This window comes from Moschus berezovskii, chromosome 22 (genome assembly GCF_049115385.1).
Source record: "Moschus berezovskii isolate FMDL1 chromosome 22, NW_MosBer_1.0, whole genome shotgun sequence".
Lineage (NCBI taxonomy): Eukaryota > Metazoa > Chordata > Mammalia > Artiodactyla > Moschidae > Moschus > Moschus berezovskii.
The window spans coordinates 61,380,566-61,397,724 of record NC_142481.1 but is presented as its reverse complement, the minus strand read 5'-3'; the positions used below and the strand labels follow the sequence as shown (position 1 = coordinate 61,397,724).

Here is a 17,159-nt window from a genome sequence, read left to right as displayed (position 1 = left end):
CCTACCGAGACCTGCCTCCTCCTAGCCAGGACTGGGAACTAGCAGGGTGAAAGCTGTGCCTTGGGGCCTTACCCTTTCTTGTCAAGACAGAGAATAACATTCGTTTGGTAGTGATTTATAGGGCATCCTTACCTGACCATGACCTGACCTAAAGACAAAGGATCTGACTCTAAAAAGTTTGCAACAACTAACCTCACCCCTCCTTCACTTCGCTTTTAAAGGATCTTGCTGACAGCTTTCCATAACTTTGCGGTTCTGAGGACATAAGCCACCCATTTCCTCATATGAACCTGTAAGAAACCTGTTCCAAGCTCTCGTTTTAGTGTCACTAGGCCTCCCTGCATCTGGCACATGGAATTGCAATTTGGTAACAGTGCTGTGGTGCTGGCTTAATGTTCCTAAGCACAAGAAGGCTGTGGTGTGCTTTATGAAGAAAAATGTGTTAGATAAGCTTTATTCAGGTATGAATTGTAGTGCTGTTGGCCCTGAGTTCAATATTAATGAATCAAAAATTTGGTACATCAAGAAAATGGAAAGGGAAATTTGCCAATCGAGACGTGAGGCTGCTCCATAAAGTGCTAAAGTGACGTCCGGAGTGCACGAGGAAGATACGGAAAAGCGGCTGTTTGTGGACTCATGAGATGACAACTGATTATAAAAGGTGTGGTGGACAGTGTTGTTGCGAGGCTGAAAGCAAAAGAAATTTACCATAATGTTACCCAAGGTCAGAAAAATGTGAAGCCCTTCTCATTTCAAAAGGTAACAAGATATGAATAGTGTTAAGCTTGCAAGTGAGGCAAGTTCTGCAGATCAGGAGGCTGCAAAAGAATTTAAACAATACTTGCTAAGTGATATACAGGAAAAGGGTATGTGGAAAAGCAGGTTTTAGTGCTGTTGAAACTGGCTTATCTTACAAGGACATTTGCAAAAAGAACTTGCACAGGCAAATGGCCTCCACAGCCCCTGGCTTTAAATCATCCCAGAATTATGCAACCCTACTTCTGTGCACCAATGCCAAGAGCGGCTTTGTTTCTTTTTATTTTTTAAATTATGAAAGTATGATAACACTTGGAAAATACAGAACAAACTTACATATATTTCCACTATTATATATTACAATTATTTTTAAGTAGATGAATTAAGAATTTAGTTGGAATTTCAATATCAAACTCAAAAATTAATCGAATGAATATATAAAGACAAGGATATAGTAAACGTGAAAAGCACTATGAGCCTATTCAACATAATTAAGATTTATACAATTTTCACACAACATTAGGATACAAATTCTATTCAAGTTCCCATATACTATAAGCTAGGAGACACTGGAACATATCCAAGGACATAAAACAAGGTGCAAAAATTTAATGGTCCAAAGGTACTGAAATCATACACAGTCTATTCTCTTATCATTGTGGCATTATGTTAGAAACCAATATCAAAAGATATTTAAAACTAACCCACATATTTTCAAGTGCAATGTGGTATTTTTCAAGAGACTTCTTTAACTTAGCCATTGAAAGCTTCAATAGGAGACTGAAAAAACAGAAGGTGATTGCAGGGAAGCATTTAAATGAGAAATCAATTGCAAAACTGGAAATTAGTATCAAAGATACATTATCCCATGTATTTCAAAATTAAATGTCCACTTTTAAAAAATGGATGTATCTAAGATGCCATACAAGGAAAATTAGAAAATATTGATCATAGAATAAAAGTGAAGAGAATTTACCAGAATTTGTTCCCTGCAGCTGAAGCTGCTCAATGAAATTAAATACAATATGGAGTCTTGAATATGGCATGGAAAAAAACAATGGACAGTAGCATAAAACTTTGTGAAATTTGAAAACATGTACAAAATATCGTAGCATGTTAATTTCCTGTTTTTTAAAAAAACATACTATTTCTTGTAAGTTTCAAGCCTCAATTTTTTTAAAAATCACCAAGATAATAAACTTTCTAGACTGTTAGCAGTAATACTAGATGCCAAAATACATGGAACTGTATCAAAGTTTTGACTGAATGTAAACTAGAAATCTAGCATTCTATTCATACTAAGACAAACAAGTGGAATCAAAATGTGATAAACTTTTAGCTAGGCAAAAATTCTTAAGTTTTCTAAAATATGTTATACATACTATTTATACATATGTATATAAAAGCTTTAACAAAATGAAATGGGTGCACCAAATATGAAATAGAAAATGTGAAATAAACTAGATAAAAGTAAAATATCATATATAGTCCAGTTGTTTTTAAACATGTCTGCTCATTAGAAACACATCTGAAGCTTTGGAGACAAAAAGCAATGCCTGGGCATTTCTATTTTTCAAAAAATTGCAAGATAATTCTGGATTTTAAAAAGTGATTTTACGTTTTTCTGTTAAATGGTAGTTTCAGTGATAAAGAATTCTATTTTCTGTTGACCAATCACAATACAATGGTATGAAGCAAATTAGTTACATAATCACAATAGTAAAAGTTGTTTTTCAGTTTTCAAAATCAACAGCCATACAAAAAAGAAAGGACACTTAGAATTGCAAGCCATAATGGAAACGATTAACCTAACAATATGCAATTACTACATACAATTTGGGGGTTTTAGTAGAGTGATGTGTTAATTGGAGGTTCACATGCACATGTTTTCATTCAATCATCCAGTCTCTATTTTTTGGTTAGTGTATTTAACCTATTTACATTTAAGATAACTACAATTTATATTTAAGTTCTGTAATCAAATCTGGGTCGCTTTCAGTCAGATTCCCTGGGGATAGCCAGTCCCTTGGCCAGATCCCCATTCTGGGAAGCCTGCCGTGGGGCTCAGAACCTTTAAAATAGTGGGAGAACATCTTTGGTATTAACATTCTCCAGTTTCTGGGTCACTCACCTGGCGGGTGTGTAATCTGATTTTATCATGATTGTGTAACCTCTACCATCTCGTTGCGGCTTCTTTGGACATGGAGTACAAGGGCAACTTCAAGTGCAAACCCCTACTGGTGTACAGAGCTTCAAGTTCACAAGCACTTAACCTTAACTGGAAAAGTGTGAACCATTTGCCAGTCCATTGGAGGTGGAACAAAAAAGGACGGATGACACCTGATTGGTCCCACAGCTGTTTCATACCAGAAGTTAAATACTATCTCTAGGGCAGAAACTTTGGCTTCAAAATTTTGTTAAATTTTGGATAATGCCCCAGCCCACTGCTGTGAAGAACTCAAAAATGCCCACCCCTATGTAGTTCTTTTCACGCCCCCAAATACTAAGTCTCCCATCCAGTCCCTGGATCAGGGCATAATAAATGTCTTCAAGGCACAGTATACAAGGGAGCTTTATGCCAAGGTTTTCGAAGCTCTCAAAGCCAACAAGGAAACTACCGTGATGGACGAATTATTGGAAGTTAGTCACTATACCCAATGTGATTATGCTGGCACAGCCTGGGACACCAAGCAGGAGCCTGTAGCTGTTAGAAAAATGTTTGGCCAGGCTGTGTGGAAATTTTCGAAGGCTTTGAAGGTGATGCAGAAAGAATAAAGAACAGTGTCAAAAACATAATGTATGCTGCACGGCAAGTAAGTGAAGGCTTTGGTGACATGAAGGAAGATGTGGAGAAAATTTTGGCAGAGAAAGCAACAGACAGTGATGATAGTCAGCCGAAGAGTCCAGGAATTGTCCCTTATAGCAGCCAAAATGACAGAATGGAACTTTGCCTTGAAACAAATTTTCAGTGACATCGAAGGGTGTAACCCCATCCTTGACTGAAGCCTCAAATTTAAATCATTAACTTCCAGTGTTTGCCCCTTATGAGATGCTTAAACATGTGAGGCAAAAAGCCAAGCAGACAGGACTGGCCCAGTTTCTGGAGCTACTTTAGGAGGGGAAAGTGCCAACTACATCAAGTCAGAGCCAAAGCTCTGAGATTGAACAGATGTCAGCCTGTCAACCTCTTCATCTGCAGAATGAGCTCCACCTACTTCTGCAGCATGCCAGGCTTCCCTGTCCTTCACTATCTCCTGGAGCTTGCTCAGACTCCATCAGTGATGACATACAATCACGTCGTTCTCTGTCACCCCTTTCTCCTCTTGCTGTTAGCCTTTGCCCTGCTTCATTTTGTACACCAAGGCCAAACCTGCCTGTGTACTCCAGGTTCTCTCTCAGCTTCCTACTTTTGCACTCCAATCCCCTATGATGAGAAGAATTTTTGGTGTTAGTTCTCAAAGGTCTTGCAGGTCTCCATACAGTCGAACAGCTTCTTCGGCATTACTGGTTGGGGCATAGACTTGGATTCCTGTGAAGCTGACTAGTTTGCCTTGGAAATAAACTGAGATCATTCTGTTGTTTTTGAGATTTCACCCAAGTACTGTGTTTCCAACTCTTGTTTACTATAAGGGCTACTTCATTTCCTCTAAGGGATATCTGCCCATAGTAAACATAATGGTCATCTGAATTCTCCCATTCCTGTCCAGTTTTGTTCACTAATTCCTAAAACTGTCGATCTTTAACCTTGCCATCTCCTGCTTGACCATGTCCAATTTACCTCGATTCAAGGGTCTAACATTCAAGGTATATATGCAATATTGTTCTTACCACCAGACACACCCACAACTGAGTGACATTTCCGCTTTCGCCCACACTCTTCTTTCTGGAGCTATTTCTCCACTCAACAAGTGGTGAGAACCAAACCTCTGAGGTTGATGTCAACCTGCCACTCTCCCTCATCTGCAGAATGAGTTCCACCAAACTCTGCCTCGGTTTTGGTGGTTTAGCCAAGGTCGAAAGGTTTGACCACACTGTGCATTGTATCACTATGCAGCCTGCAGCTCCATCAACAGGAAAATGTTAGGTAATGCTTTATAAAATGTTAAATGCTCAATCTTTCCTTTTCCAAGACTTTATTTGCATTACTATACAGGCTACAGTATGTTTGTATATGAATACTATATGTTTACTGTGAGTACTTTCATGTGTAGTGTATGTCTGTAGATTGTAAAACTGAGGGGAAGGAAAAGTAGTACAATCTCAGTGTTGTACATAACATTGCTATCATTCAAACAACTGTTTCATTATACATACAGCATGAGGCTTCCCAGGTGACGCTAGTAGTGAAGAGTCTACCTGCCAATGCAGGAGATGCAAGAAACATGGGATTGATCCCTGGGTTAGGAAGATCCTCATGGAGGAGGAAATGCCAACCCACTCCAGTATTCTTGCCTGGGAAATCCCATGGGCAGATGCTGGCAGGCTATAGCCTACGGGGTCACAAAGAGTCGGACACAAATGAAGCGACTTAGAATGCATGCATATACTGCATATCATTATTTGCTACAAAGATTAAATACAGTATCTTTGAACAGAAACACACATAAAACAAGATTACGTACTGATCAGTTGACAAATATAGTTAAGTCTGGAGTCCCACAGGTACCCAACCCTGTATTTCCACTAATTGAGTATGTGTGGTGACCTTATAGACTCGAACTGGTTCCTGCTGTTCCTACTGTTGTTTGTGGTGGGGGGAATACTCAATATATAAACATTTAAAAGTTGAATGTTTTCCAATAATCTAGATTTCCAACTGCCTTTTAGAAACCAGAGAATCTGCCAACACAGGGGACGCAATCCCACCAAGCAGAAATAGGCTGAAACTGAGGAATCCCTTTAGACAAATGTCTCCAGTTGGGAAAAATACAAATCCCAACCCCCTACCAGTTTCCTGGTTCACTATTACCCTGCTGTCTTGGCAATAATTTATGGAGTCCTTCCTACCAAACTCAACATCTTTACCACCTCATCCACCATACTCTTTGCCCTGTCCAATCTTGGGTCATCACCTTTTTAGAAACGAAAAGATCCTGTTGGGAAACACGATGTTGAGGCTTCTGGCTGAACCCTGAATCCTACTGGAGTGCTAGAGACATTTGTATCTTGATCAAAGCGCTACCACTTTGCATGAGTAAAATTTCATCAAGCTATATACTTAAGATTTGTGTACTTTACAGTATACATAAAACAAGAAAAAAAGAAAAGAGAATTGAAAGGGTAGTATCCTGCCAGACACTGTCTATCTGTATTGCCTGGAACTGAAGCTGTTTCCTTGTAACTGTGGGATAAGTAACCAAATTGGACAATTCAATTTGCTGAAAGTGGAAGAGCAGAAAAAGATTTATGATGTCACAGAATACTGAACCAACCTTAGAGCCTCTCCGCATGTGGACCTACTACTGAAACAATACTTTTTTTACCCTCACAAACTGTTACCAGTTTTCTGCTATCCCAGTGTGAAATACAAAAGCTTTCGATGTTAACATATAGTCCTGAAAGCTGAATTAATAAGACTCAAGATGTAAGCAGTGTTTAATCAGATCTTTGTAAGAGACTGTTACTATAAACTAGTAAGCTGAACCTAAAGGAAATACAAAAACACATTTTACAACTTTTTGGGACCCCATGGGCTGAAGCACACCAGGCTCCTTTGTCCTCCACTATATCTCCTGATGTTTGCTCAAACTCATGTGTATTGAGTTGATGATGCTATCTATCTATCTATCTCATCCTCTGCTGGCACTCTTTTATTGCCTTCGATTCTTCCCAGCATCTCAGTCTTTTCCAATGAGTCATCTTTTCAAATCACATGGCCAAAGTATTGGAGCTTCACTTCAGCAACAGTCCTTCCAATGAATATTCAGTTGATTTCCTTTTGGATTAACTGGTTTGATCTCCTTGCGCTCCAAGCACTCTCAAGAGTCTTCTCTAAGTTATAAAAAAAATAAAATAAAAAGCTTAAAAAGTTAGAAAACCATATTACAAATAATTAAATTCCCTGGGCACTGAAAAAGAAAAAAACAGTTCTGCTTCACAGAATTGAAAGTAATTCTTTATTGATAAACATTTATACCAGAATTAGAAACGTCAGTAGAAAAATAAAATTGAAATAATTTCCCACGGTACAAAGATTTTACCATTTTGATGATATCATTCAGTGAAATAAACTAACTGAAAAGTTAAGTGACAACCAGCCAAACAGACTACAGAAAAAAGAAACGCAGGTACACAGAACCTTCTGCATGCGGACAGCTAATGGCACCAGGACTTCACATCCCGGGAAATGGTCTCCTAGGAAAGGCTGGTATGCACTGCAGTTGTAATAAGAACTTCATTCAAACCAGAGGAGCTTTTGGAATCAAAAGAAACATACAATTTAAAAACTTAGGAAACATAAAGGCTTAAAGATAACTATTTACATGAAACTTTTCTACCTATTTCCTAAGTAATGTTTTCCTGTTAAAAAATGTTAGTAATAGCATAATTAGACATTTTTATATTGGAAGATTCATTACTCATTTGTATATGGATGAAGTTAACATGAAACACATTTACCCTAAAATTTCCATCTTAAAAGAATCCAGAAATCAGCTTTTTATGGTTGGGGCTGATTCCTTCCAAGTCCTAAAAAAAGGAAAAGTGGACATACAGCTGGGAAAATCAGTGGATGACAAAACTCCCAGAGGCTGTATGTGAAAAAATATTCAAAATAAATGCCGGTATCTTTTTGATCTGAGCAACCACCCCCACGTGGCTACTCCAAAGGCTCAGCAATAAAGGAATTCACAGGAATTCATAATTCCTGTTATGCAGGAGAGTTGGGATTAATTCCAGTAACTGGAAGATTCGCTGGAGGAGGAAATGGCAGTACTCTTGCCAGTACTCTTGCCTGGAAAATCACATGGATATAAGAGTCCATATTGTCCCAAAGGGCCGGATACAACTGAGCATGCATGCAAAGAAGTAGCCTCAAATACCTTTATTGGGGATCAGAAATAAAAATAAACCCTAAGAGGAAACAAACATTTTTTATCAAATGATGGATCAAACATCCAATAATCTCATGATCCATTTTATATTTGAAGTTTTTGAAAACAGAAGATAATCAAACAAGAAACAGATTTAAAAAAAAACAAAGACAACTTTCCAAATGCACTACTTTTAATATCCTGGCTTTAAAGGAAAAATAAACATTTAAGTCATGGATCAGTATGTTCCAAATTAGTATGTAGGGGAAGTGGTCCACTAAGTCAAGTTCTGTTTCTGACACTCTATCAAAAATAAATAAATTTTAGGGGAGAATACTAAGAGACATCTTTCAACACAGATGACTAAAATCATTTCATACAACAAATTTTTTAAACTGAAGGCTTATTTTTCAAATTCCAGCTCACCGAACTGAAAAATGGACTCTTAAACTAATGACACAAAAGTTTTCTCAAAAGAATGATTTGAGTATTGGAGAGTAATCTTGTAGAATTTGTGAAGACATTTGCATGTATCCAACTCATAATTTTCCACCTAGTCTGAGTGTATCTATCACTATTATTTTGATGAGTGGTCTAATGGCCTAATAGTTCAAAGGAAATACCTACTTACTTTGTAATTTTTCTCTGTGATTGGAGGTGGTGGTTTAGTTGCTAAGTCGTGTCCAACTCTCACGACCCCATGGACTAGCCTATGAGGTTCCTCTGTCCACGGGATTCTCCAGGCAAGAATACTGGAGTGGGTTGCCATTTCCTTACTGTGTAATTTTTCTCTGTGACTATCCCTGGTACACTGATCCTCCTAGCTATTTTTAATCAGAAGCCAGAGTGCATATTGCTTTAAATCAAATACCACTGCACACGATCTCATGGGCAGTTAGTCTTACACTCACAATGAGAACTTTGCTTTAAAAATGTCAGATTTAACGACCAGAAACTATTTTGAAAACAGATAAAAACAACTGTATTGCATACAAACCAGTTCAGGTGGTTAAGGATAAAGTCAGATACTTAATTGCTGCAATCCTGGTTCTTTTGAAGGTCACAGTTTTCAGGCCTTAAAATGAAAAAGACAAGCATTAGAGGAAAAATTACAAGAGCTTAAATTGGGTTTGAAAAAACTGATTCTTTCTCATTAAGGATAAAAATTCTCTTGAAGGAAAATGTAAAGGACCCAGTGGAAGGCATATCTGAAAATTAAACTTTAGGCACATTCTGGGAGTCATACCAAACACAGTAAAAGAAGGCTGAAGACCCACCACTAGGTAACAACATTAAGACTAGGAAATTAATAACCACTAATTCTAATTTACACTGCAAGACCCATGAGTAAACCAAAGTCACTTAAAAAAATGGTAACAGAATGTTTAAAGTATGTTTTTGCATGTCTCAATGAAGTAACTAAAAACATGAAAATGAAAAAATATTTTACTGCATTAAATAATTCTTTTAATAAATCAGATATTTCCTATAGATTCTCCCCCTGAAGACTTTCCATGCCATTTGTATGCACCCTGCACCACATATTGATGTCTGCACTGATAAAATGTGTGCACTTACATGTCTCAGATCAACTGAATTTCTCTTGAGCCTGTTGTTTCCCAAGCAAAACTACAACTGTGCAGGTAAAACAAATGATCGGATTTATTGAGAAACTCAAAAGTACATGTATCATAGCGCAATGTCTCCCCATTTTCATGTACAAACTGTGAAGACTTTTTGACTCAGGAAGACATTTCCTGTTAAGCTTCTCTGTAGTTTTCACAGAAGCTGATTTTCCTTGATTTTCACTTCATTCCTTCAAGGAGTGAGTTCATTAATCTACTAAAAGATACGTCACTGGCTGACCCACCTAGATTCCCTCTGTCAGTCTCCATGATGCCCCAGAAGCTGTCCTGTATGGACCACAGACTCTTCTTAATCCAACCTTAGTCAGGCTTCTTAACCAAGTCTCAGGCTTGGCCACCATCCCTGTTGGGCCTGCTTAGTTCAGTTTTAACAAGCATCCTGCTAAATCAGTTTACACAGAATCGCCCACCCTTGATATCTGATCACTCCTGGTTGTTGAACAACTTCCTCATTTCTCACCTTTGATGTTAAATTGATACAGGCACTATGGAGGACACCATGGAGATTCCGTAAAAAACGAAATATAGAACGACCATGTGACCCAGCTATCTCACTCCTGGAGATAGATCCAGAGGAAACCAGAATTCAAAGAGACACGTGCACCCCAATTGTTCACTGCAGCACTATTTACATAGTCAGGACATGTAAACAACCTGTATGTCCCTCAACAGAGGAATGGATAAACGAGACGGGGTGTTATCTATATGATGGAATACTACTGCGACATAAAAAATGAATGACAGAGTCACTTGTAGAGATGTGGATTGAGTTAGAGAGTATCATTCTGAGTGAAGTGAGACAGAGAAGAAAAATATGACATATCCTTTATGTGGAATCTGAAAGGAAATGATATAAACTTACAATACAAACTTACATTCACAGACTTCAAAAACAAGCTTATGTTGAGGAGGTTTGAGGGGGTGTGATGCTTGAGGGGAAGGACAGTTAAGGATTTTGGCATGGACATATACACTGATGCTCTGAAATTGGATAGCCAACAAGGATCTGTTACAGCAAACGGAACAATGTTCAATGCTGGAGCAGCCTGTATGGGAGGGGAATTTGGACAACAACGGATACATGTATATGTATGGCTGAACCCATTCTCTGTTCCCCTCATAACACTGTTTATTAATTTCCTGTATCACAATACAAAGTATAAAGTTTCTAAAGAAAAAAGGCTATTAGCTCTAAGAATGTAAGGCATGAAATACAGAATGCAGTAAGATTTTCATGAGCGACTCAGTGACTTAAACAAGGTTGAACTTGCCAAGATGCCACTTCTCCTTCCTCTGGTTATCTTCAGAAGTATGCTGACAGTATTTTCTAAAACACATTGATTCCAAGTAGAATCTTTAAGCATCAAAACATTATTTTACGAAACACTCAAGGAAGCAAGAAGTAAAAAATTATGCTACATGAAACCATTTTCTTAGAGCAAAACACAAACTGAATTCTTGATACAACAAAATGAAACTAATCTGAGGCTGAAGATTTTGGTGATTGCCTGTTGCTATGCCATGAGTCACTCTCTAAGATGTAAAGGACACAATCAATCTATTGAATGAAGAACTTTCCCTGCTCTGGTTGTTCTTCAGTTGCTCAGACGAATCCAGCTCTTTGCAAACCCATGGACTGCAGCACACCAGGCTTCCCCATCATTCATCATCTCCTAGAGTTTGCTCAAACTCACATCCACTGAGTTGATGGTGCCATGCAACCATCTCATGCTCTACGGTCCCCTCCTCCAACCGCCATTGATCTTTCCCAGCATCAGGGTCTTTCCAAGCAGTCCTCTCTTCACATCAGGTGGCCAAAGTACCAGAGCTTCAGCTTCAGTCCTACATGAATATTCAGGTTGATTTTCTTTAGGATTGACTAGATTAATCTCCTTCCTGTCGAAGGGACTCTCCAGAGTCTGTCTTCTCCAGTACCACAGGTCAAAAGCATCAATTCCTTGGTATTCAGCCTTCTTTATGGTCCAACTCTCACATCTGTACATGACTACTGGAAAATCATAGCTTTGACTATGCGGACCTTTGTCAGGAAAGTGAGGTCTCTGCTTTTTAATATGATGTCTAGGTTTGTTGTATCTTTTCTTCTAAGTAGCATGCATTTTTTAATTTCATGGCTGCCGTCACACCTGCAGTGATTTTGGAGTCAAAGAAAATAAACTGTCCTGTTTCCATTTTTTCCCCCATCTATTTTCCACAAATGGATGGGACCAGCTGCCATAATCTTAAATTTTTTGAATGTAGAGCTTTAAGCCAGCTTTTCACTCTTCTTTCACCTTCATCAAAACGCTCTTTACTTCCTGCAATTAGTGTGGTGTCATATGCATATGTGAAGTTGTTAATATTTCTACCAGAAATCTTGATTCCAGCTTGTGAGTCAAACACCCCGGCATTTTGCATGATGTACTCTACATAAAACTAACTATACTAGAAACCTAAGGCAGAAGAAATTGCCTTTATTGCTATCTAGTACTTAAGATAACTTTCATAGTTAACACTTTCAATAACTGCAAGACACACTGTTGAACAATACCACTTACAAGCCTGTTAACCCAGAGAGAAGCTGGCAGAAGGCTACTTCTTATGTAGCCTAGAGCACTATTTGTCACACACACGTTGTAACAGATTGTGAAATCAATGAATCATAAAAGTTTTTCAAATGACACATACTACATATAATAATTACATAGTATGGACATAAAATACAGGTCATCATATATACCTATAATAATGTGCAGACTAAATTCTAATAACATGTATTTCTAACTGTGAGTGGCAGTCAAAAAAGTCTGAAAGCTACTCATCTGAAGAGAATCCCAATCAAATAATATAATGATGAGAAGGCTAAAAATATGTTGTTTCATTCTATTTCATTTCTCTTGAATGATGACTGCAAACGACAGCTTAAAAAGTACTGGCATAGAGCATTAACTGTCAGTCTTGGGAACTCTGCTCACATTACTTTGTTCCTCTCACAGTTGTCTTCCTTGATGTTTAGTCCATTTCCAGTGCAGTTCAGTTGAGTTGCTCAGTCGTGTCCGACTCTTTGCGACCCCATGCATCACAGCACGCCAGGCCTCCCTGTCCATCACCAACTCCCGGAGGTCACTCAAACTCATGTCCATCGAGTCAGTGATGCCATCCAACCATCTCATTCTCTGTCGTCCCCGTCTCCTCCCGCCCCCAATCCCTTCCAGCATCAGAGTCTTTTCCAGTGAGTCAACTCGTCGTCCTTCTTAGATTCCTGGGTAACTACTACATGACTTCCACCACCTAGCTGCTCCGGTGGGAGACAAATGTCTGGATGAAGAAGCAGATAAAAAGTACGGAGCAGATGTGAACATATCCCTTCCTCACGTCCCTGCACTCACCGCCATGACACCCTGAGAACAGCATCACTGCAAACACCTCCGGCTCATGGCCTGAGTGCCATGGAAGCAGCTGAGTGAGCATGGCAGGGAGCTGGAGGATAATACTCCCCCAACCTCCTCACCCCTGCCAAGACCACCAACAAGACTGAGTAGCAGCCACCAGAAGCAGTGGCTAGAAAAGACACCCTGCACTTGCTACCTTCCCACACCGCTTCTCCCGGCTCGGTTCCTGGGAATCACCTCTCACACTAACGACCTATACTCAAACCTCTGTCGCAGGGGTCAATGCACACCAGTGTACACAATGTCTTTTTGAGCCAGGGCTGCAAAGATCAGAAAAGTCTGTCCTCTAAAAACTGTTAACCTGACAGGAAAATCAACTTTCTTTTTTAATTAAAAACATAAGAAAAAACTTCAGATTTGCGGGGGAAGGATAAAGCAACAAACTGAAAGGTTAGCGAAGCCACTATACATGACTTATTGTCCCCCAAACACCTCAAGAAGAGAGAGCTCTGATCAGGAGTCAGAGGTGATCAGTGCTGTGATGGGAGAGAGTGGCCCATGTTCACCTCCCTCTAGGTGAATGCCCTGACTCCTCCTACTTAACTGTCACCTTTACTTCTTACATGCAGTTTTAAGAATGAAAATTTTCCTTCCTCCAAATAAAGAATTCTAGTTTTCATCTCTAGATAACTCATGTACTATGGAAAATAAGAAGGGAAGAAAAACTATTAAGTTCTTGACAATGTGTTATTAAAATTAACTATAGTCACCTTTGACCTTTTTTTCTCCCTATGAGATCCTCAGGGGTGGATACCAGAGACACTGTCCCGAAAACATCTTTTCCAATGTGGCAAATACACCTGGGCCTGAGACTAGACTACTCACCCTGACCCAGCAGGAAGCGATGGCACTGCTGAAGGGACACTGGACTGAGGTTCTTCTTTCTCATTTTGCTTGAAGACAGATTTCCCTTCTTGAGATGTTTCACCCACTTCCTTAGACGCCCTGCACCAAGGAAGGAGACACCGAGTTTACAAGAGGAATAAAAAGAAACAAAATCTAAGAAAAAGCAAAAAATAACAAAGAAAAAACAACTGGGCTTTCTATAAATTCTTGCTGCTGAGTATTATGATCAAAGTCTCCTGGAACACTTCCAGACAAAGACATTTTCCGCTTATTAATTTAACAAATGAAACAACAGCAGATAGAAGTCTGATGTCTCTCCAATCTCCTCCCTTACTGCTGTCACATGACTGTCACCCTGAATTAGAGCCCACGTGAGATCACCAGTGAAGACTGAAGGGCTCTCCCACTGCACCTCACGTGCACATTAGTGCTCACGCTTAAGTCAAAGTGGGAACAGGGAGGTGGAGTAACGGAGAAACACACTGGCATTATTTCAAGGAGAAATGCAATCGTGATAACAATTTAGAATAGCCTAAAGAAGACTTCTGTTCTATACCTAAAACAACCCACCGATGACACAAAATTCCTTATGGTACAAAGATTTGATCATTTTGAATGAAGCATTTAGTGAAAGAACCTAATACAAAGGTTAAACTGATTTCAGCCACAAGCAGCTTAATAGAGTCCATAAAACAGAAATGCAGGTACACAGAACTTTCTGCATGTGGACAACTAATGGCACCAGGACTTCACATCCCAGGAAATGGTCTCCTAGGGAAGGCGGGTATGCACTAAAGTTGTAATAAGAACTTTATTAAAACCAGAGCAGCTTTTACAATCAAGAGCTAACCACAATTTAAAAACTTGGAAAACATAAGGGCTTAACGATAACTATTTACATGATCTCCCTACCTTAGCTAGTAATGTTTCACTTAAAAAAAAAACCAATGAGTATTAGCACAAGTAGACATCCTTATCTTGGAATATTTGTTGCTGATTTGTATATGAATTTATTTTTACATGAAATGCTTTTCCCTAAAAATCCCATCTTAAAAAATCCAGAAATCACTTTTTATGGTTGAGGTACTTCCTTCCTGCTCATTAAAAGAAAAAGGAAAAGCAGACACACAGCTTGGGAGAGGGGCAGTTTGGACAGATCTCTAGCCAAGTCATTTGTTGGCAAAGTATCTCAGAAGCTGTGTGTGAAAAACTACAATGTTCAGGGACTTCCCTGGTGGTCCAGTGACTTAAGACTCCTCATTCCAATGCACGGGGCCCAGGTTCCACCCCTGGTCAGGGAACTCGATCCCACATGCTGCAACTGAGTTCACATGACCCAACTAAAGATCCTGCATGCTGCAACTAAGACCTAATGCAGCCAAAAAAAAAAACCACTGTGTTCAACACAAATGCCAATATTTTTCCATGTAGGCAATCACTCACAAATAAAAACCTTTTTGAGATGAAATATTAAAAAAAAAAAGGAATTATTTTCAAACAATGATGAGAAATCTGAAAACATGCTGTCTCAACCAAGAGCCTATTTTTTGTCTCAGCACTCACAAAAAATATAGTTATTTTATAACCCTGTACAAACACAACAATTGAAATGGGAAATTCCCTGGCCGTCTAATACATGTTCTGCTCTGTGGCCAACAATATAAACCAGGACTTTGTCAGAATTAAACAAGAAGCCAATGGCTAATTTTTCTCTGCATCTTCCATTTTGGCAAATATTTCAGCAAAGACAGAAGAGCAGCAGAATTCCTTCTCTTAGGAAAGGAGTCATGAGAGCTACAGGAAAATGGCATCCTTATAATGAAAACATCTTCTCCAACATGGCAGGCACACCTGGGCCTGAGACTCGACTACTCACTCTGACCCGGCAGGAAGCGATGGCACCGCTGAAGGGACATTGGACTGAGGTTCTTCTTTCTCATTTTGCTTGAAGACAGATTTCCCTTCTTGAGATGTTTCACCCACTTCCTTAGACACCCTGCACCAAGGAAGGAGACACCAAGTATACAGGAGGAATACAAAGAAAATCTGAGAAAAAGGCATAAATAACACAGAAAAAAAATCACTGGGCTTTCTATAAATTCTTTCTGCTGAGTGTTATGATCAAAGTTTCCTATAACACTTTTAGATAAAGACATTACCCCTTATTAATTTAACAAATGAAACAACAGCAGATGGAAGTCTGATGTCTCTCAAATCCCCTCCATTACTTCTGTCACATGACTGTCACCCTGAATCAGAGCCCACACGAGATCACCACAGTGAAGACTGAAGGGCTCTCCCACTGCACCTCACGTGCACATTAGTGCTCACGCTTAAGTCAAAGTGGGAACAGAGAGGTAGAGTAACTGGGAGAAACACACTGGCATTATTTCAAGGAGAAAAGCAACAGTATAAACAATTCATATAAACAATATAAAAACAGTATAAGCAATTCTCTAAAGAAGGCTCCTGTTCTATACCTTAAACAACTGGAAGATAAACAAGCAGTGATTTGGGAGTGGAAGAAAGCTACATGACTGAGAATCCTGTCCAATTTCAAACTGGAAAAAAAAAAAAAAATTCCCTCAAGGAAACTGAGTCCTAAAGGATCAAATAAAGATATGAATGATGCCAGAAATTTCAGATGAAGAAGGGAAATGCCTAATGCCTCCCTGAGTTACCAAGTCAATAAAAATATCTGAGAAATTTTGTTCAAATGCCGATCTGTCGGAGGGTCTAAGATTACGGTCACTGTGTTACCTGGAGTGTTCAAACAGGTCATTCAGATCAATGAGAGACAAATCCTATAAATCCCAGATTTGCAAGGAATGGAAGTCTCACTCTTCTCTCTTGTTCCTTCTAGGATTCTTGGGATGACAACTAAGTTTTCTCATTAGGAACTATCTCACTTTGTTCACCCACACAACTGGCACAAAACAGAGTTTTACACCAAGAATCCTCAGTGCCAGGGACTTCCTCAGTGGCACAGTAGATGGGAATCGGCTTGCCAATGCAGGGCACATCCTGGTCCAGGATGATTCTACATGCTGGAGCAACTAAGCCCAGGCACTGCAACTACTGGGCGCAGAGCCATAACTACTGAAGCCTGTGCACCTAGAGCTTGTGCTCCCCGTGGCAGTGAGAATGCCACAGAACACAGCTACAGAGTAGCCTCCTGTCTCCACAACTACAGGAAGCCCTTGGGCAGCAATGAAGACCCAGCGCAACCAAAAACAAACAAAAAGAATCGTCACTGGAAAACACTCAAGGATGAGTTCAAACAAACATACTGTTACTCTCCTACTCAACTCTTGGGATGGCTCAGTATTACTCAGAGAATCAAATAAAAAGTCTATAGAGCCTTCTCTACGTTATATATACAAAAATACTAAGTTTGAAAACTTTATTAGAAATGACTATACTCACTGTCC

At 39.2% G+C, this 17,159-nt stretch overlaps 1 protein-coding gene across 2 annotated transcripts in view; it reads right to left on the bottom strand.

Moving 5' to 3' along the window:
* Positions 1-1,350: 1,350 nt before the first annotated feature.
* The window catches only part of LOC129547258 (protein CFDP2-like), a 39,315-nt gene continuing 23,506 nt past the window's right edge, over positions 1,351-17,159 (bottom strand). The window contains exons 7-10 of one of the 2 annotated variants that reach the window (XM_055413113.2): positions 15,605-15,724; positions 13,708-13,827; positions 8,785-8,862; positions 1,351-6,747 (exon numbers count right to left, since the gene is read on the bottom strand). In XM_055413113.2, coding sequence (XP_055269088.1) covers positions 8,817-8,862; positions 13,708-13,827; positions 15,605-15,724 — 286 coding nt within the window. In that variant the 3' untranslated portion in view covers positions 1,351-6,747; positions 8,785-8,816. Of the gene's footprint in view, positions 6,748-6,849; positions 7,169-8,784; positions 8,863-13,707; positions 13,828-15,604; positions 15,725-17,159 lie in introns of those variants that run through there. The other variant, XM_055413112.2, reaches the window with a different exon arrangement.